Raw genomic sequence first — 21,477 nt, 5'->3', positions numbered from 1 at the left:
TAGGTTTAAGAGTTCAGCCATCTTTTTTCCCCCTGAAGTATCTGCCGAACTGAATTAGGGTAAAGGTCAGTGGCAGGTGAAGTGTCTAATGTAAACATATCTGATATGTTTCTCCCTATAATTCTATCTTATCCCTAATTCTGTTTTGCTATCCCACGAGGCTGTCTGTAATTTGGTGATAACTTCTTTCCCCCGACAGAAGTACACACCTGTCACTGGTTACATACTGGTGCCATGATGTCCTTCTCCGATCATACGTCATGGTAATGGGGGATGGCTCACTTTCTCCAGACATATTCTGCTTCCTAAATCCACGAGGGCATATTCAGTAAACATTCAGAAAAAACTGTCTCTCCCTGTGACAGAACAACTTTGTCCTACTGTATTTATTTTATTAAAGGGAATATAAAGTTATGCAGTGTTTCAGTGACAGTTAAAGGTTGGCTAGCACACACCGAAAGATTGAGGAGAAATGAGGGGCCCTTCATGTGTGTTTAAGGTGGTTGCATGTTTCAGGTAATAACTAAAATAAAGTGTGAATATGTAATTCAATTCATGTTTAAGTCTTTCTTAGTATTACTGTTAGTACTGTAGGCAAGCAATATATATGGGGGATTTAGATGTTGCAGAAATATGAAAACATATGTTGTACCGTTTACCAGCACTCTGGAGCTGGCTGGACACTGGCCGTGGCAAATTGGCCCCAGGCGTAGGAGAGCACTGTTTTATTTGTAGAACTTTGAGTAGCTCAGCACAATTGCATTTTTGCGGTTGGAACATCAACAGTGTCTGTACGTGAATTTTCACAAACTGTGTTTGTAATTGGGGTCAAGAATATTTGCTAGTCGTCACTGTTAAAACATGGAGTAGAATACCACAGTGTTGAAACTGAGGCCTATTGTTTGGGATGTTTTGGAATAGAAACAATAGAAAATAATTTAAAGTTGCTAGTGCTGGTCTATATTTGTTAGTATGACATAAGTATTTTTGTAACACACGAAAATACACCTTAAAAACAGAGAACTCAATTGAGGGTTTGTGAGCCTGCAGACTTCCTGGGGAAAAGTAGAGGGTGACTTGAAGGCCCCATTTTACAACTGATGTCACTTAGAGCAATCAACAATATATCATTTTATCAGTCCACAAGAAAATATATTTTATATAAAGACTGTTTCTATCTGAACATTGCAAAAATACACCCCACTGATAAAAAAAAAAGCTCCTTCTATCTCCCTGGAACAGATTGACTGGATATGACAGTCCCTCTCTTCCACATGTCAGATTCCCAGTCTGAGCATGAACAGTGCACTTTAACATGCTACTTAATCTTTGAGTGGTGGATACAATACATAACATCACATTGTGTCCATCAAATCACCAATCTCTGAATCTCTGGGTACTTTGTTAAATCATAAGCTCCACGACGATGGAACTATGCAACAGCGGGAGATCATGCTGATATACGTATACAGCATGTTATGTTAGTGCATGGCCTCAGTACCATTTTAACTACAGAATACTGCCTTCTTCACCCTCCTGTTTCCTCAAATCGCCTTCACTTCCCTTATCCTTGGGGTCTCAGACACCAAAGCCAACTTAGCAGTGCTGAAAATTGGTAATATTATTAGTTGTTCTAACTTTATTTACAATCAGTACATCCAATATGACTTTATTTTAACACTTCTGTTTAAAAACAATCTAGGTGCGCATATGGTATGAAATGAATAGAAAATGTAATAAAAAGGATTGTAAAATACTATCATAGCACTTGACTTTTAATATATTTACTATTTCTTGTACTCTATGGGCAATGCACAAAATAAATGAAAACAACTTGTTTTGCTGTCCAAAAATATTCAAACTAAAATTGTCTATGATCAACGTAAAAATGTCAAACTGCCCCAATATTGAAAAAAACAGTAAAGCATTTTGTAAAAGGTGTAATAACAGCGAGTAGTGTAGTGCCCTTAGCTTATCATTGCTCAAACAAGCTATGTACAAATATACAGTAGTAACACCCAACCACCACCATCTCTAAGATCAACACTGCTGCCAGATTGACCCCAGGTTGACCCCAGATTGCCCACAATTCTTGGTCCAAAACACTACCATAGAGACAGTGAGACACCAACGCAGGGCTAGATGACGTATCTATTGTTTCCCCTATTTTTCACAAAATGCACAGATGATCTATGTGTGTCTGCAAAATTATGTATATTTGTAAAAATTAGGATCCATTGATTCTCACTATCATCAATCATGATCCAACATGACACATGACAAGACTTTTATTGGCAGTATTGAAATTTCTTTCATAATCAAAGTGAATATAAATGATCTGTGGTTGGATATGATAAACCTTTTATCTTTTTCGTTTTTCTTATTTTTAAATGCTTGTACAAACCGATTTAAGATTGGGAACCCCAACCCAACTCTGTGTGTATGTGTATGTGTATGTGTGTGTCTCTGTCTCTGTGTGTGTGTGAGTGCGTGTGTGTGTGTGTGTGTGTGTGTGTGTGTGTGTGTGTGTGTGTGTGTGTGTGTGTGTGTGTGTCTGTGTATTTAGGTATATGTGCATGCATGTGTGTATTGGACTGTCACGCCCTATGAAGGAGGGCTATCCCTAGATCATCTGGTAAAAAAAATACTGTTTAAAAACATGTTCATTTGCAGAATTTTGTCACATTTTACTTTTGTTGTTGTCTCTCAGACCCCAAGGATAAAGAGTGTGACTTTTTTCTTTGGGGCTTCTCTCACATGTTGGAAAGTTAAAAATCCTATTTTCCCAACACATCTCATGGGATTAGGAAAAGCCAAAGAGCACGAAGCCTGTAAAACATCACTAACAATATTTTTAAGCCTTTGAAATGTGCCTGAGGGCAATTAGACCCCAAAGTTAACAGGAGTATTTCACATTGTCACAGCAATGTTACAATGACAGGTATAAACTGTTAAATATATATATATATTTGTTTATGCCATATCATCATATTGAACTGTTTTAAATATCACCTAAAATAACACAACCAACACAAACATTAAGTTACACCCCAACACCAATTGTACACTGGCGAACAATTCACTCTTAGGATGTTTCATAGTAGCTTTTATTTTTACAGCTCAATTTGTTCTTTACATGGTGAGGTTGTTGGTACTGTGTTGTAAAAATCAAGAACTAAAACCCTGTTGAACTACATAATGTAGTATAATAGAAAATAAAATGCATTTCGGAATATGTTTTGTATGTGGCTGTCCCTTCTTCAAAACATTATACAATCAAGCAAACATTCAAAATGCATTTTAGACATAAGGCTTCTTTAGCATAGAAAAAAAGTCCTGTGAAAGTCTAAAATCATGACTATGGTTTGTTTTGTCACTGGCATGGCATGTTTCTCTCTGTGTTTAGTCTTTACTGTCTTTACTGTCATACAAGTCCTGCAGCCCTCTCAATCAGTTGTGCTTTTGGTTCAGTTTGTCCCTTAACCCTTTCATTAGTGAAAAATAAATAGTTGACTGTAGTGGGGAAGTCTATGGTCTGACAAGACAAGAGGTGTGTCCTTGTTGGTTCTACAACATTGAGAAGAAATCCGGACTTTAAATAATTTATTTTTGTTCTGTATGCTGACTCAGGCACAGATTTTTATCAAGTTATGTATAAATTCATGCAAAACCAAATAAACCCTGCACTGTGTGTGTGAAGAACCATGTGTGGACTGATAAGGAAATCACAGTATATTCTGCATGGCTGTATGAAAGATGATATGTAATTATAAGCTACAAACTCAACGGTCATATATTCATGTAAATCTCTCCCTATGGTCTATGAATAAGAGACGAGTTTTGCAAACTTACAGGGACCTGTTTAGCGTTATATTTACTGAAATAAAACAGGCTGCATGCATACTGTAGGTATTGCCATACTATTGTCACAGATTTTCAGAACTTGACTAGGAAACTGGGTTAATCACTACAGGGAACTGGAGTTGCTGGTATTATCAAAACCCAAGGACCAGTAAGTCCAGAAAGCAATGCTTCCTTCTGTCAGATAGAGGGATCAACTTTCCCCTTTAAGCCAGCATCCTGACAAACAATAAGGGGGGGGGGGGGGGGGGGGGGGGTAGTTGAGTTGAAAGATAATACCAATCCAGCAAAATATATAGCTATACAGTATATTGAATTAAAATAAGATAATTCATGCTTTGCACATTTTTACATTAGTATAAAAATATTACACACACTCTGGCAGGTCTACCTGAACTAAAATACAAAAATGTGTGCGAGAAGATAGAATCCAGATATTTTGAAAGAGGTATCATTGCATATGACTGTATAATTCTCTTTCTAATCAGTATGTGCATCCATTCTTAAATGTCACCTAAGCTATGACCGTCCTGTTAGTCAGTGACTTTTGGCACTTATTTCCAAACTTAACCCCAGAGCTCTAAGTGTGTCTGTCGCATTAAACCACATGGCCTTTCTTTGATGTCTGGACACAGATCTCAAGCTTGTTAAAGAAATATTGTATTCAGTATTGAAGCTGTCCTCCACTCTCCTCATCTGCTGACAGCTATGGTGCCTGTCAGTCCTTTTTAAATGTCCGAACCCCAAAAAGGTTCCTCAGGCTCACGCACTTATGAATCGCCGCCATTATCCAATCTATCTTCCTTGAGTAGGCTGTCCAAAGCATCCACTTTGTAGCCTTTGTAAACCACTGTCTAGTTAAAAGGAATCCCACTGGACAGTCATGGAAGGGAAGAGAAAGATCCACAGGAGGTCAACTTCCAGGTGTCAGGGGAGAAGGGTCTTTATAGATGTGAGGACATTCCTGGAGGTGTATCGCTTTGCACTGGGTAGTTTCAAATGTCATGGAGAATCTCCCCTGTCCAAACAAAACAAAACAAGTGATTAAACACAGCAATCATGTTGTTAACGTTTGAGCATTCACACCAGAACTTCAATAATTATTATCAGTAATCAGTAATCAAGAACAATGACAGCGCATATTCCTTTTGTGACTAGTGACAAATACTTGGCAGTAACTGTTACAAAGTGAATATTTCAGCTGGAGTTCCATTGTAGATTGTCTCCACTGAATAGGCAAGCAGATAGATGGACTAGCTCCAATTAGCAAGATGTGCATGATCCCGAACCTCTGTGGAGTGCTTTGGAGTGCCTCAAGCCTACATGAATTTGGAAAAGGCTGAACAGTACCGTAATCTGGACTGTCAACTTTAACTGCTAAACCACTCCACAAAGCACATATATAACATATTCTTAAACCCAGGGCACATGATGGTTTCTTAAACACACCTTTTCTTGAGTTGACACTATTAAATGACATATATATATATATATATATATATATATATATATATATATATATATATATATATATATATATATATATATATACAGGTATTTTAATACAACCAGTTGTCAATATCACGGCTGTGTCAACCCATTTCAATTCAAAAAACACTGTTGCTGCTGGTGTACCAGATTTTTCCAGCCTTTGCACAGATATGCGAGACTCTAGCATCTCAACACTACAAAATCTCATTTAAACACTCTACAAGAACAGACTAGTGGTCTTCTGTGAGTCAACGAATACTGTGCGTAATAGATACTATGATTATGTAACATACACACACACACTTACTTCTCCTTGCAGAAGGTCCAGCACTTGGAGTCCTGCAGCTGTGCACACACACAACGTGGTGAGCTGGTGTGGGTCGGCCCGGAGGTCAGGGCTGAGCGACGCACCCGCTGAGAGCCACGGTAGCTGGACATGCCGTATGGCACAATCCGCCTGCCAACACCAAAGCACAGAGGGGAGACGCAATTACGGTCAATCCAATACCGCCAGTCAACTTGGCAAGGAAGCCAAAAAGTACTTATTAACCAATTTTATATACACATAAAAAGCTGAAAGAGTAATTAAAAACTGCACCAAAAGATCGTTTAATGAGTAAGGAAATGAATTGACTGTGGCTGAGAGACATACCATTTCACAACCAATAAAAATAGAGAACACATCTTACGCATGTCTATTTGAGCAGTTAAACTATTTTGATCATACCTCTGCGTGGTATTTATCTCTAATAGTACATGAATGATTTTGACCCAGACAATAGACTTGTTTTAGGAATACTGGATGTATTCTTGCCATATAAACTTGTTTTCCTGTGTAGTAGAATAAAGACTACAGCTCCCAATGCACCACTGGGCCAGGCAGAGAAGCTTGATGTCCATACAATAACTTAGCCATCCTGAGGATGCCTCCAAAGGGAGAAAAGATAAAAAAAAAACACCTTTGAAAACAAGAAAGGGAATTCAAGCAATAAAACTGATTCACCCTTGTCCTCCTCCCAGTGGAGATTTGAAAACTTCTCATGCTGATTATGACACCAAACAGACAAATGAAACCCAAGCTCTGCTCAGCAGCTCAGCGCCTGCTGAGTTTATAGGTTAACCCATTAAACTAGAGACTTCCATATATGCCTTCTGAAACCTGTGAAACATTCTTGTTTTTTTCTCAACCGTATGTCTATCTTCTGCATCAATAAACCGATGATTACCACAGAAAAATAATTGGAGTGTATGTGTTTACACTTGTAATTGAAGGCCCATTTAACGACTACATCCGGAAGCTGAAGGGAAATAGGGACTATTTGAACTACACACTGTTGGAGCCCTAGGTCAATGGTGTTTAGGCACAATCAAGTTCCACTCTTTCTCAGGGGTGTAATTGTAGTAATAACTTCAGAAAGACTTGTTGCAAACCGCAGCTGCTTTTTCAAAGTGTCACTAAAGTTAAAAGAGAAAGGCACTAATGATAACAGAGGTAATTATTTTAGACTACTAAACTGGAAAGACTCTTAAAGCGCTGTGCTTTTACAGCTCAATTACACAGTCAAATGTAACCCTCATTTATTTAAGCACTGTCTTTTTGATAATTAACCTCCATTATTACTGAGTATGGCGTTAAAAGGCTTAAGGGTTTCTCAAGGTACAGAGAGCACCAACTGTATTCACTTGGGTGATCAACAAGGTTGCTGCCAAGATTCCATTGAAATGATCTCCTACATTCTTTAAACCAGAATTGGAAACGTTGTTAACATATTTCATCGTCTTTTATATAAAAAAATCCTGAAATTAGACTGGTTTAGAGCTCAAAATGTAGTCAAACCAGCAAAAATATTGTCAGACTGGGAGGGTTAATCAGACAGACTTTAGAAAGATGGGGCTCATCAGTCAAAGAAAGTTCTAATTTCACTGGATCAAGAACAAAGTCTCCACCAAAGAGATGTTACTTGAGTTTCCGATTCCAACCTCAACCCCTACGTAATGTTGCACTTTTGCAGGGGCATGCCCTGCTGTGAACTGCTCAAACATGATTCACACAGTCATGCAAGAGTAACTTTTTTTTCTCTTTTTAACTGACATACGGCAGCTCAACGTGGACAAGCGACAGAAGATGGTTGAGCAGGGCAAGAAACCCCAGGATATCCAATAATACACATCAATACTTTTACTAGCTTGTTCAGCAGCAAGGCTTCACCGTGGAAACTCTTGTTAATGAGAGTTCCCCTTGAAGCAAGAGACATACTGTTTGTGCTTTAAACCAGAAAAGAAAAGTGATGAAATATCTAGAACACTCAAGTTCAGTGCCAATGGAGGAAACACCTTTCTGGGCAAAAGTTATTTGCACCATATGGGAATCCACCACAGAGGCAGTTACGCTCCGTAAATCTGGAGGCTCAGAGACCTCCCCATCTGCGCATCTGAGAAGACTTATTCAAGCAATCGTCCTGTCAAGACAGGATCCCTTTGAACTCTGAACCACTCTGTCTGAACTCCTTCTTGCTCAGATTGACTCACAGCACGAAATCTAGTAGCACTTTGGGTAATCTTTCAAACTATTTTAATTGTTAAGAAGGTGTAGTTAAGTATGATCTCTGAGTCATCTTTCTGGAACTCCATACTGCTTGCATTGGCTTGCTAAACACTTAAAGCAGTACAGTATGTGTCTTCTTAAAATACTCAAAAATCTAATAGACCAGCTAAGCTCAAAACACCACATGTGTGAAATGAAATGATTTAGATTGTAAAATGTGTCCCATTTGAGGTGAGTGGTGTAACAGACCTCATCACATCCTATTTTTCAAATTCCAAAGGTTTGACATGATAAGTGATGGGTTCTAGTTATAATGCACCATAAAGTCTGTGTCAGCAGAGACACAAGCAGACACACAAACACGTACACACACACACACTTTTTCTTTTCCATTCGCCAGCATATCTACTGGCTTCTCTGATAGCCCTATCTCTGTCATGAGAGCAATGGCAGTAATTGTGGAAATGCAATCTAACATTTCCCCAGCCAGTCTGTAGAGCTGTGCTACATTAGCAAATGTTTTCTGAACAAAGTCCAGAAGGAGCCCATAGGTGATTGATTGATTGATTGATTGATTGATTGATTGATTGATTGATTGATTCCCTTTCCCCCTCCTGTTACCTTCACTCCCCTTCCCGGACCTGCACTGGATCCAATCCAGTGACCGTGTCAATGAGCTTCGGCACCCCCTGTGGTTGTTATGGAACAGAGCGTTCCATTCTGTCTGTCCTGCAACTCTTCTCCCTCCTACTCCACTCAGTCCAGCATGTGTGCCTCCAACAGTGTTCACGCCCATCACGATCTTCAACCTCTCAGGCCCGTATATAGACAAAGACCTACATACACTGTGGCCATGTTTTTAGTATTACCGCACAGACGCATAGAGTTAATTGAATACCTTTCTTTAATCAAGGACTTAGCCGTTTCTTACGAGAGGACCCACATTTACACTTAGCACCGCCTTTTGTCTGCTAAATGTGTAGCTACAGTAAGCCTCTGGAACCAAGTGCCATCTTGATGTTGAGCTCCACAATAGTTTCCCTAAGGATCAAACCTACAGGATGAACTTTCTGCTTTTGCTCCAACCATGACAGACCAGACTGTTCTCAATTAATTCCCATAGCTGACCACCTCCCTGTATTTTATGTGTCATTAGGTGTTTTGTTGTTTTTTTTGTTTTTCATACATATCATTTCACACGTAGGTGTGTTTAATAATGTAGAGAAAAGAGAGTTTGCCACAAACATTTGCTTGTCAGAAAATAGATCACACTTATTTGATTTATATTTGAGGACTTGGGCAAGATGAAATTATGTAATCTATACCATTCACTAACCTGGCGCTGTGTGAATTCTTTGAACAAGTTGGTATGTCTGTTAGCGAGATGCTTTGTCAAGTTGGATGTATTTGCTTTACCTGAAAGTACATTTAAAAGCCAGAAAGAATATCTGGTTATCTAAAGCACCCCATCACCTCAGCTTTTAAGGTATTGCCCATTCACCCCAATTTCTGGAACCTATTCGGAGTGAAGTAGAATGGAAAATGTACTTCTGGGTCTCAGAAGCCCCACAATATGCAATATTCTCACGGAGGCTCCTCGGAGGGATCCTCTAAAATAACTACAATATCAAATCTCTCGTCCACCTACTAGATGATTTTCTTCTCCAATTGTTGTCTTATCACACTGATTAATGTTATTTTAAATAATGGGGGTTCCTCTCAGGGGAGAAAACCTGCGTGCCATCAATGCTGGAATTCTCCGGTATCTTATTAGCTGCCAGTGATTCTCTTCCAAAAGAGAAGCCGGACAGGATCTCTGTTATCATAGATAACTTCCTAGACTCCCAATCCATCTCAAAGAAAGACGTCCTCTTCCTTCTGGGCCACAATGCACATCATTCCTCAATGTTGACCATCGCACACCTTCTCTCTCGCCCCTCTACTTTTCTGTTCATATTACACCCCGTAGATCTCAATCATTCGAGTCTTGCTGTTCAGAAACTTTGGAAACTCTTTGTGGAAGAATGTAATGGCCTGTCGGTGTTCAACAACGACTTTCTAACGACGTTCTGCCTTTCCTGCCTAGAGGACCTTCAGCTGTTCACAGATTGGGTTCAGGTAAGGTTTAGTGACTATTACATTGGACGCTGGCTCGCATCCCCTTGGACTCAATAATTTCCAGTCATGTGCTATGGAGGCCTCTTTCACCTTATTCAAGTTAAACCCAGTGGTAATAAGGCACCTCTCTGAAGAAGAGAATGAACGTCAAAGGGAGTACTGATGCAAAGCGATAATTTAGCCAATGCCTTCAACAAGGGGCATTCAAAATAACCCCCCTTCCTCAGACGCCTCATTTGGCCTGCCACTGGTTCATAATCAAACCACCCATATTCTAGGCTTTCACAACCAAATCGCTGACTGTGTTTCTAGCGTCATTTGTCATAAATTCAGGACCTTGGCACCAGGAGCAGACACTAAACCCACGCAACTACCAAGTTCCTCGGAGACTATCTTCCAGTAAAACACCCTCTCAGCTATCTCCAGCCCTTCTAGAGTGACTTAGCCTTCTAAGGTCTTGCTCCAAGGACACTCCATTCCAACTAGACAACTTGGTCCATCTTTGAACATGGTCACTCACTCCCTCTCATACATTCCACAAGATTAAAATCTCAACCATTAAAGTTTACCTATCCAGCATTCCTTCTTTCTATAAGCTGGTGTCCTTCCTTTTCCAATGCCAGGATAGGCTCATTAATCAAAGGTATTTGCCGACAACAGCCAGCTATACACTGTACTTGCGCACCTAACAATAGACTGGGGATGTTCTTACCACCTACCACCCACCACCACAGGCACTTGCTTGCAATGACCTTTGTGATTGGTTGATGAGTGACAGGTCTGTGCCAGTAAGTAGGCATTCATAGCCTACCTTAAACTCAGATAAATAAATATTTGTCATAGACTAGAAATTAAATACCAATGGAATACGCTGCCCACAGACCAAGTATCTTCACACAGTTTTCTAACGGCATCTGTATGATGACATGTTCTTGTAGACAGAAGTTGTTTGGTGACATATTGCATCTCGTAAAAGCAATTAAGAATAATAATAAGAATGGACAGTGCTGCTTGACCTAAATTGGTTTGGAACAATCATATACACTGACATAAGTGTGGATGGTTCCAATTTCCTATTTGAAATTCTCATTTTTGATTACAGTGGAAAGACATTTTAAGGCATTCCACATCCTCATATTATCAAGTGCACTTTTTATCTACAGATAAAATTTAAAAGACTAATCTGATTTTTTTTTCTACATTACTCCTGATACTCTGAAAGCATAACGTGCTGGTGCTGTTCATTACAAAGTCCATGTTAGTCATCCCTGACTGTATCTTGACACATCTGATCATCATCTTCACAAATACAGAAAAGACCCCTGGGAGATCTAGGTAAGAAAGGCTGTCCAGTTACACACTAACAGGCTCACAAATCCGCAAATGGTACAATACTGTTTTTCTGAAAACAACAAGCTAATTTATCAGTGTCTATGCTCTAACTGTAAGGCTCCCGCAAACAGTGGGGCACAATCAGTGTGGTATCTTCACGTTTGGCCATGGATTCCCAACCCTAACCCTAACTGTGTGTGAACTTTCACGTTTTGGGGGATTTTGGGGAACATTTCCCCAGCCAAGTGTTTTTCTGCATCTGGTATCACCAGGTAGGAAGTTGGGCTTGCCTTTGGTTTATGTGTATAAAACTGATTCATATAAAAAAAAGTATAAAGGCCTAAGCAGATCCAAAAACTACAACAGTTTCCAAAAAACTGATGTTCTGTTGTCATCCTCAGAATTCTCAATTTGTGATTCATAGTCTGGCTATTCTATATGCGGATTCAACTGGGTTAGGGGTGTGGCAATTTGGTGTACTCTAAAATAACTCTACAAATATCAGACTGTACAGCTAAATAGCTCTACATTAGACTGAGAGTTTGATTAATGAATCTTTATCTTTACCGGTTAAAATCAGTCCCATTGTGATGTTGATATGAATCACTTTGAGGATCATTCTTGTGTCCTCTGGGACTCAAACACAGAGCCACCTCTTGATCATCATGTGAACCCCACCCTAAGGCTCACTGAAACTAAAGTCAGTTGAGGCAGGCTATCTACATGGGCAAAACGATCACCTACCCACAAAGCCATTTTACTATCCCCTCCAGGGACATGCACAGGAATTTTGAAGGGCAGTTGCTCTGCCCTGGAAAAAAGGGGCAACACATTCATTTTTGTCACCGCCGCTACCACGTCATCTGATCTCAAATTTTGCCAATGTCATTTTAAACTCTCACTAACTGCCGCTGCCACGCCCCCGTCCCCTGATCGCGAATATATATATTTCCTTCAGAGGGGCAACTTCAGTCGAGGAGGGCAAACGGGCAGTTGCCCGAGCAACCTTTGCCCACTCCTGTGCACGTCCCTGATCCCCTCTACCCTTTTGTACTGTGCATGGTCTTGACAACTATTGTCAAAACAAATCATATTTACTTTCTGCATTAAAGTGCTTAGTGAAGTGAATGTATTCACAAAATCAATGTTGCCAGTGAAAATACCCATACAACATTTCATGCCATACTATTCTATTTTGATTACATTCTTATTTCTATTTTTAGCCTCATTTCCTTTTAAAATATATTTCCTTTGATTTTATTTCAAGCTTAATATTGTGTTTTAAGATGCCAAATTGTTAAGAGGTAAAGGTATTTGTATATGTGCATGAATCTATCACTCAATTTAAAGTGTGACACACTGATACACCCTATTAATTAATAAATAAATTAAATTAAAGGCATAGTCTGCTAATCTAATCCAATACACTTTCAGCTAATTGCACCTCACAGTCCTCTAACTGTCCGTTCAGTGTTTGCGCTCAAAACTGCGGTGTTCCTACGTACATAGTCCTGGCGCTGTAAACGGAAACAAACAGTGGCTCAGATCGAGCCATAAACAATACCAGCCAATCAATAAGGCTCTTCGGGGAACAGGAAAGGATGCGTGTTATTTGATTGGCTGTTTAGCTCAAATAGCAACAACCTTTAGGAAACAAAAAAAACTCATCACAGATGACATCTTTAAGGCCATTCACTCATGTCTTCCACCTGTCCCACATAACAACAGCAGAAACAAATTAGTTTTGACAAACTAAACTTACTCTGGCGTGTTGATCCAGATGATGTCCAAGTGGCAGTAATACACGCATTCCTTGTCTTTGTATGTGTAACACGTACACCGTTTGGCTCGCCTCCGGGGTCCTGACAGATCACACAGGAGGCACGTGGAGACCCCGGCATTGCTGGGCCCAGGAAAAGTTGTGAACTTCACTGCGGAGCTCCTTGAAGGTACGCTCGGCTGCACTGCATCAATCTCACCCTCATGACCCGCATCTTCCCGTAAAGATGAAAAACCTACAACAAAAAAAGGGAACGACATTATTATAATGACCAAGAAATGACGAAGACATGTAATAGCACATTAATCAATGTAGGCTACGTTGTTCTGCTGTTTAACATCATATGCTGTTCTAAAGTTGATTTCAGTTGTCTTCTACACACATGTTGCTGATTACAAAAACAGCACTCAATTCTGCTACAGCTTCTCTTTCAAGCTTAAAACTTGAATTTACTGAAAGGGCAAGAGTAGGCTACCTGCTGTTATGACCTGAAATAAATTGGCTTAACCACAGGTAACTTAGCGTCGTTAGGTGTGAACTTTGAATTCAGCTTCTTGGATGAACTCTCTTGCTGCGTAACAACTCTATCGTATCACACAACATATTTGTTGTCAGCCAAACTTGCCTGGTGCAATAGGATACTGCATTTATCCGAGTAGCTTGAAGTGAGTTCAAACGTGCATTTTCATGACTCAGATTATATGTGTAGGCTAAGCTTTTTCTCCAGGGCATCTCCATTCTTGAGTTATTCCATGTGTGTGCGTGTGCGACTATACCGATATATTTGCCAGTTTCACATGGAGAGTTTGTAAAGGGGCACTAGTTAGCTACTAGGGTTTCCTGAGTGACCTTCATTTTCAGCCCAATTACCCGCTATAACAATTAGACCTACATTGTCTGGTCACATGCCTAATCTGTCACATCAGCACCATGCCATCGCATCTCAATTACTAGTCAGAGCACAAATGTTAGATAGCGTTCTGCTACTCCATGCAGCACACTTTTAGATGAACCCACGGGCAATGCTGAAGAAAACGACGACTTTGCCTAGATAAAGAATAACACGAAATCATCACCTGACGAAAATAAACGCTTTTAGACGGTAAGTAGCAGGCCTACCAGTCTTTCGAATCTGGGCATTTGCACGCTGTGCAAAACAACGTTTAAAAAAATAATTTCGCTTATGTTAAACGGGAGTGGCTTTAGTCGCCAAAATCTGACTGACACTGAAGTTAGGCGTTATCTGTATTGCTATACTTGACATGAATTGCAAAGTAGCCTCACTCCACTGAGGCTGACAAAGCATAGGCTACATTATCAAATATTCAGTCCGGGTAGTGCAACCTACGTTAGCTATGTGCCAACAGAACTTATGGGAAAGTTCGAGGTACCATTTTCCTATGAATGTGCATCCAAACTCATGTTACAAAATCTTATGGTGTAGCAGCTTATTTCACATCGTCCGGAGAGTGATGAGATACATAGAATTTGTTGTCTGCATCCACAACAACCTGCATCCACATCTGTGCCATACAACTGTCGCGTTTTAAAGACATCTCGTACCTCTGCGGATTTAAAACTTACCATTTGCAAATGCTGCTGATAGTCCAATAAGAAACAAAACGCGCAAATCCACTAAAACCACCTTAGCCATTCCACAATAGATCCAAATATGCAGTATGTGTCGGAGGAAAAACAGCACGCGTTGAATATCCAGCCACGACTATACTGTCAAAGTCGGGTATAAGCTTTTAACGACAAGGCATCCATTAACAAGGCGTTTCATGCTGGAAGATCTGAGTTGCTGACATCTGCCATTTAACATTATTATGCCTAAAGCATAAAGCAGTCTTCATCAAGAGTGGTCAGACACCAGACGGTTAAGTGGCCTCTGACTCCGTGAGCAAGGTTAGGAGTAAAGACTGACATGCCAAGTTCTCCGTCTTGGGCTTTATACGCCGTGACAGGAGTGATGCATGCATTACAAAGCACCACCCGCTGGCTCGAGGTAGCGCAGATGATTCACAGAGGCGCGCTCAACCCCCCAAAAAACCTTAACAGCACTTGGTCTGAAACAGAGACGACACATTTTTAATGACCCTACAGGTTGTATTAGTCTGGTTCTGTGTAGACACTCCACATAAAAACTAAGCAGCTGCGAAAATTAAGATACGAAAGTAGACTAGGTTTATATTTACTCTTATTTACCATTTAATCAATGAGTTAAAGACCAATAGATTAGATTAATTAAAAACTCTGCAAGGCATCCCAGGGCAAATGCTTGTGGACCACAGCTGTGGAGAACACAGTTGAACATGGACTCTTTACAACACTTAAACCAATCTAAAGACTATACAATGAACCTTAAAAGAAAGCAACGTTTGAATTACGGGGGTACCATTGATCTGCCCCTTTCAAAGCATTTTCTCTTGTAAAAGGAGTTGTTGTCACTGTTCATCTTCTCTGGATATGTTGGTGATGGGTAACCACCGGACGGCTGCATTGCAAATGTATCATCAAGTATGAGGGAAATTAAATTGAGTGGTGAGAACACATTTTCAGGAATATTTCTGGTAACTGTATAGTACACTTTCCCTTGAGGGTCATTCCACTCCAAAAGACATCAAATTCATTCTGTGTGTCTAAATTTGATAATTTATGAGATGGTGGATTTTTTTTAAAGAAACAAAGACGTGGCAAATTTGACAGATATTTTTAGACTGTCATCTTTCTTTTAGTGACTCATTCCCCTTTTTGTTTGAACAGGTTTATGTTGAAAAAAATAAATGTTTCACAGAGTACTCATAATTACATTGAAAGTACTGAAGAAACTGGCTGTAGTGCCAAACAATGAGAAAGCCATCAATGTTAGAGCCTCCAAAGAACAGCTTCATAATGGCATCGTTGTCTGTATGCCCTATAGCTTAACACTAGATGAATGCTGTTCTCTCAAACCCAATTGTTGTTTGAGATCTTAAGGATGATGATACCACTCGTTAATCACTTTCTCATCAGCCAACAGTCATATTGGAGAATTGACAATGTATGATGACATTGTGCATCTTTTTTTTTGCAAAGAGGGAAATGTTTTGTTTTTATTCCTTCTCTCTCTAAATCTTTTAAATGATTCTTTAGTATATTTACGTTCAGTGTTATGTTTGTGTTCAGTGTGTTTACCTCAAGTTGTCATTTAATTGAACAATACGTATACAATTTAAAACATGTTCTCTTTGGTTGGAACACCTCCCTTTTTTTCCAGAGAAAAATATTAATGTACAGGAATACTTCTACTGCTACTGCTATTGTTGATAATGGTATAAATTATGAAAACATTAGTATTATAGTCTCTCTTAGAAGAAGCTTAAAATTAAAATAATCAGTCAAAAAAAAGCAGTGAAGTGTTAACATCAGTGGGAAGTTTTATTACACCATTTGAGCCCTGTTATTTATCTATTCATGTGTTTTAAACCACTTGTAAAGGACACTGACTCGAGGAACACTAATGAAAAACCAAACTAATCAAGGCCTCAGGTCTGAAATTCTTGTCTTTTATGTTGGTGCTCAGTGGTGCGTCACCCTGCAGCCCACTCCAGCAGCACTCACAAAGAATGAGGAAGAAGAACAGAAGGGATGGCAAACTAATAACTGTCACCTCCTGCTGATGTTAACCACATGTCTTTATCGCTTTTGTCACCCTGTGCTTGCCGGCTCAGAGGGGAGGAGAAAGCCAAATTGTCCTGGGAGTCTGAAATGGGCGAGCCACCACCAATACCAGCACAAAGTAAAACTCAAGACACACGCGCCTCTTTGATGCTCTGGCTAGTGAAGGACTTCCATAAAGCTAAGTGCCTGCCAAACACTCAAACACACACATGCACACACTTCATGATGCTGCAATAAAAGAGAGGAGAAGAAACAACTCTGGTTCAGGTTACATTTATAGGAAAAATAAAAGGAGCCTCAGCTCATCACTGGACTCCAGTTTCAGGCTAAGGCTAAGAACCAGCTGTGTAGGTTAAGGGTGTACCCTTAAACCAGCCATGTAGGCTTAGAGTGGGCCCTTTAAACGTTAAATTCAAACGTTTAAGTTTAGGCTAAGAGTGGGCCCTTAAATGAGAGATCTAGAGATCCCTCACTGGAGAAAGATAAACAGACTGATACACAGATACATGGAGAGAGAGAGAGAGAGAGAGAGAGCGAGAGAGATAAACAGACTGATACACAGACACATAGATAGAGAGAGAGAGAGAGAAAAGGATTATCAGGATGTCACTGACCATCACTGACCATCTTATGGATGCCTAGTGTAGTAACGGGGCGTTGAATGGACCTGTGTATTCATAACCAATGTCGAATGGAATTTCATGAAACCCAATTTTAAGTGTTGCCAACTTGATTGGATGTGTCAAGTTTTTGGATCAAAGTCCATTTTCTCACATGCAGTTTTTTTTCAGTTGAGAGGAGTCATCCATCAGCCAAATGCAAACATGATGGATTGTGGCATTGCTCTTCCAGCTTTAAGGGAAAAAAAGATTGTTTTTATCTAGGATGGTTAACCATAAACTCCTCGATCCAAGTTTGTGATGCACTAATAGTGCTGGATCTGAAGTCAACCTAGGAAGGGTGCAGGGAGTCATTTTTCTTTCATCACGCAAGCTAACTTTTTCGTAATATCACAAATACAATGGCTCTTTCTCAGAATATCATAATGGGAAATCGTCTGACTCATAGAGTGCCAGTGATTCGTAGTGTCTCTTCATCGCATGTGTTTTTCATCCAATCTGATGCTTCTTGTCCAATGGCTTGTCAACACGTTTCAAGATGAGTTGATATAAAACATTTCTTATCTTCTGCATGGATCTTTGCCAGACTCCATTTCTCGGTAAGTATTGGAGTCTGGCTGACGTAAAATGTAGGTAATATGTAGGAAATGTACAAATGATCAAATCACTTTAAGAGAAAACTATGATGGGGGTTAAAAAACAAATAAACAAGAGAAGCTCAAAACATTCCCATCTTTGGATATTTCTGTCATATTTCTTTGGAAATGTTATTTTTCTTAGATGAGTGAAGCATTTCCTAAAAAAATAAGCATCTTTGCAGACAAAAGTTACAGTAGATTTGTTATCAGTTAATTTACACAGGCTTCACTTTTCCGTTCTCACTCCTACCTAGACGTTTAGACAGCCTTCTGCCTTCGAACAGAAAAAGAGCCCATGAAAAAATAAAGCCCTGGGAATGGAAAAGATTGCACTGAAAAGAGAGGTCCCTCAGAAGTCACCTTGAACATCATGGGAATCTGAGGCTGGGGTTTTAAAATCCCCATTCCACATTGATCCCGTTAGGAAATTAATCTCTAGGAAAACAGTGGCTGCAGGGGCCTCTTCCCTGAAGGGGTGGACATATACGCACTTGGTATCATACCTGCCTCTGAGGAGGGGGAAAACAGAGACTTAGATGGCACCCCCCTGCTTGCAGTAATGAGGATCCTGCAGCTACTGTCCTGTAGATTTTACTATTTATTAAAGCGCTAGAAAGAAAAGTCTGTTGTTTATGTAGGTTTAAAAAGAAATGTTATGCATACATATCTTAGGCCAGATACAGTACCAGTCAAAAGTTTGGACACACCTTCTCATTCAATTTTATGTTTTTCTACATTGCAGATTAAAATTGAAAGACATTAAAACTATGAAGGAACACATATGTAATTATTTGTGTAACGGCAGACTCGTTAGGGTACCATTACATAATAAGGGACAAGACACAAAGTAGTTCAAATATAATAATACAAAATCATTTGTACAAAATCAATAATGAATCAAATAGGGGTATGAAAAGGTAATGTTCAATGTCGTGCATGAATGGGTGAATGAAGGCATCAGTTTGTTAGGTAAATTAATAAGAAAGTGAGAGCTAAATAAATAGAAAAGGGGACAGATTGAGAAAGAAGTCAAAGTGCCCGTGTGAGAGAAAATATCAACATAGTGTCTACAAGAACCGAAAAGAAGTGCCTACAAGTACCGAAAAGAAGTGCCTAATGAGAGAGAGAAAACCCCCTTTATAGCCCCACCCTAAATACAGGTGCAGACAATAAAGCACTGGCAGGGCTGAAGCCTGAAGGGGGCACAGGTGGGCGTCACATGTGGTAAACAAAAAAAAGGCAAACCAGAATATGTTTTATATTTTAGATTCTTCAAAGTAGCCACCTTTAACTTTGATGACAGCTTTGCACGCTCGTGGCATTCTTTCAAGCAGCTTCACGAGGTAGTCACCTGGAATGGTTTTCAATTAACAGGTGTGTCTTTTCAAGAGTTAATTTGTGGAATTTCTTGCCTTCTGAATGTGATGTAGACCATCATTTGCGTTGTGTAGAGGCAGGGTTGGTGCACAGTTCTATACAGTGAATTGGCCTATTCCACTACAGTTCTAATCCATATTATGGCAAGAACCACGCAACTAAGTAAAGAGAAACGACATTACTTTAAGACAGGTAGGTCAGTCAATCCAGGAGATTTCAAGAACCTTGAATGTATCCTCAAGCAGCCTGGTCTCAATCAGCTGTCGTACATATGTATACGAACATTTTGAACTTACAAATTCGTAACAATACTTTCTAAATAAACTTAAATTTTGAACATACAAATTCGTAACGATACATACAAAATAAAGTGAAATTTTGAACATACACATTTGTAGTGATACAAATAAATACGGACTGCCGGTTTCATGCAGGATACCTTTATAGGATCGATTTTACAGAAGAGGTTGGAAAGAATTAGAAATCCTTATTGTTTCAACTACAAAGTAGACCTAGCCTAGGAAACTATTCACGATTACATCCAATAGCACCCTAGATAGCACGTTCAAACGTGTATATCTGTAGTGTTTACAGACTACAAAATTAGTAATATTACAATATACAATATATTGCTATAGCTTTCCTGGCATAAATACTGCAAATTGCTGATTAATGCGAATGCATATCGCAACTGTAGGAAATGCTTGTCACCATTGAACCCCTGTCATATCTAAATTACTTACTACTTCAACTTTTAACTTTATCGCCACGTTAAGTTGGCCTACCCTGTTTCTGTAAACTGTGGCTTTTTCATTTAACAAATGCACACATCTAACGTTTTTTGATCCGCAAGGTATGCAAATATAGATATATAAATACAAATACTGCATAGAAAAGTGTAATCTTTGAATTTACATTAAAGAGTCAGAGGGTGGCGTTGTCTGTGCAAGAAGACGTGCCATATCCTATGAAGAAGTTGGAAAGAATTATATATCCTAATTGTTTGAACCAGTGTTGTTACTCCATCAAACAGCACCCAAGATAGCACGTTGAAACGTGTACAAGGAATTACAATGACATTAAAGCTGTTATTTCAATGAGAGGCATCACTGCATTACAAACATTGTATTTTTCTACATCCACCTTTCCTGAAACAGCTGAAACAATGAGTCATATTATTCTCTTCTTGCATCACGTGTCTGTTACAAAGCCGTTATGCTGTGGCTGTTACATCACGTTGTATGTTACAGAATCAGATGATACAAAATAACAGTAGAATAGTTATATTTGGTTCTATCAGTCTCCCATATGAGCATTACCATGTATGTTTATGTTCTGGGTGGGCAGTCTCTACCATGACAAGAAGTGCTGAATCAGGAACAGCTTCAAGAGTGATCTTCCAAGGATGTGGCTGGCAGGTCCAAGGGCCATGTATCAGTTTTTGCCATTTGATTATTAATAGTCCTTCACTTTAGTGTGAGTATGTGTATCTCTTGACAGGCAAGATGTGCTGCCCCTTCTCCCCAGATAGCCATCACCCTTGGTCCTCCGTTCTCACCCCCTCCCCCCACAACAGCTAAAAGGACTTACAGGACGGCTCTGAGCCCAGGCGCACTTGGAGTTGACTAAGAGCCATCGCAGACTACAAAGGGAGGGGTTGCAGTGAGACCCAGTCCTCTGTCCTACTACCTGACGAGCTGATGCCTTCTACACTTGCTTTGAGAAGGACAGTGAGCCCCCCTGCTGTGGAGTTACCTGATGGTCTAACCAGTAGTGTGCCTACATTAACTGTAGCAGAGCAATGCCAGCATTGCTTCAAAAAGATCAACCCTCACAAGGCACTTGGCCCAGATGACATCTCAGGCTGGGCCCTCAGGGTTGTGCTGACCAGCTAGCAGGGGTCTTCAGTGACATCTTCAACCTCTCCCTCAGCCTGTCTGTACATCCCACCTGCTTCAGGAGGACCACTATCGTCCCTGTGCCTAAGAACACTAAGGTAATCTGCATGAGTGACTATAACCAGGTAGCACTGACTTCTGTCATCATGAAGTG

General features: G+C 39.8%; 1 protein-coding gene across 1 annotated transcript; it reads right to left on the bottom strand.

Annotated features, from left to right (window-relative positions):
• Positions 1-5,655: 5,655 nt before the first annotated feature.
• LOC308371266 (endothelin-3-like) lies at positions 5,656-21,061 on the bottom strand (the record flags this gene model as incomplete). Its single annotated transcript, XM_080846112.1, has 3 exons — positions 5,656-5,809; positions 13,110-13,362; positions 21,016-21,061. 3 exons carry the CDS (start codon positions 21,059-21,061, stop codon positions 5,656-5,658), a joined length of 453 nt encoding a protein of 150 aa, XP_080702238.1.
• Positions 21,062-21,477: the final 416 nt, after the last annotated feature.

The sequence above is a fragment of the Sprattus sprattus genome, assembly GCF_963457725.1.
Source record: "Sprattus sprattus genome assembly, chromosome: 10".
Lineage (NCBI taxonomy): Eukaryota > Metazoa > Chordata > Actinopteri > Clupeiformes > Clupeidae > Sprattus > Sprattus sprattus.
This window is presented reverse-complemented; position numbering and strand designations above follow the sequence as displayed.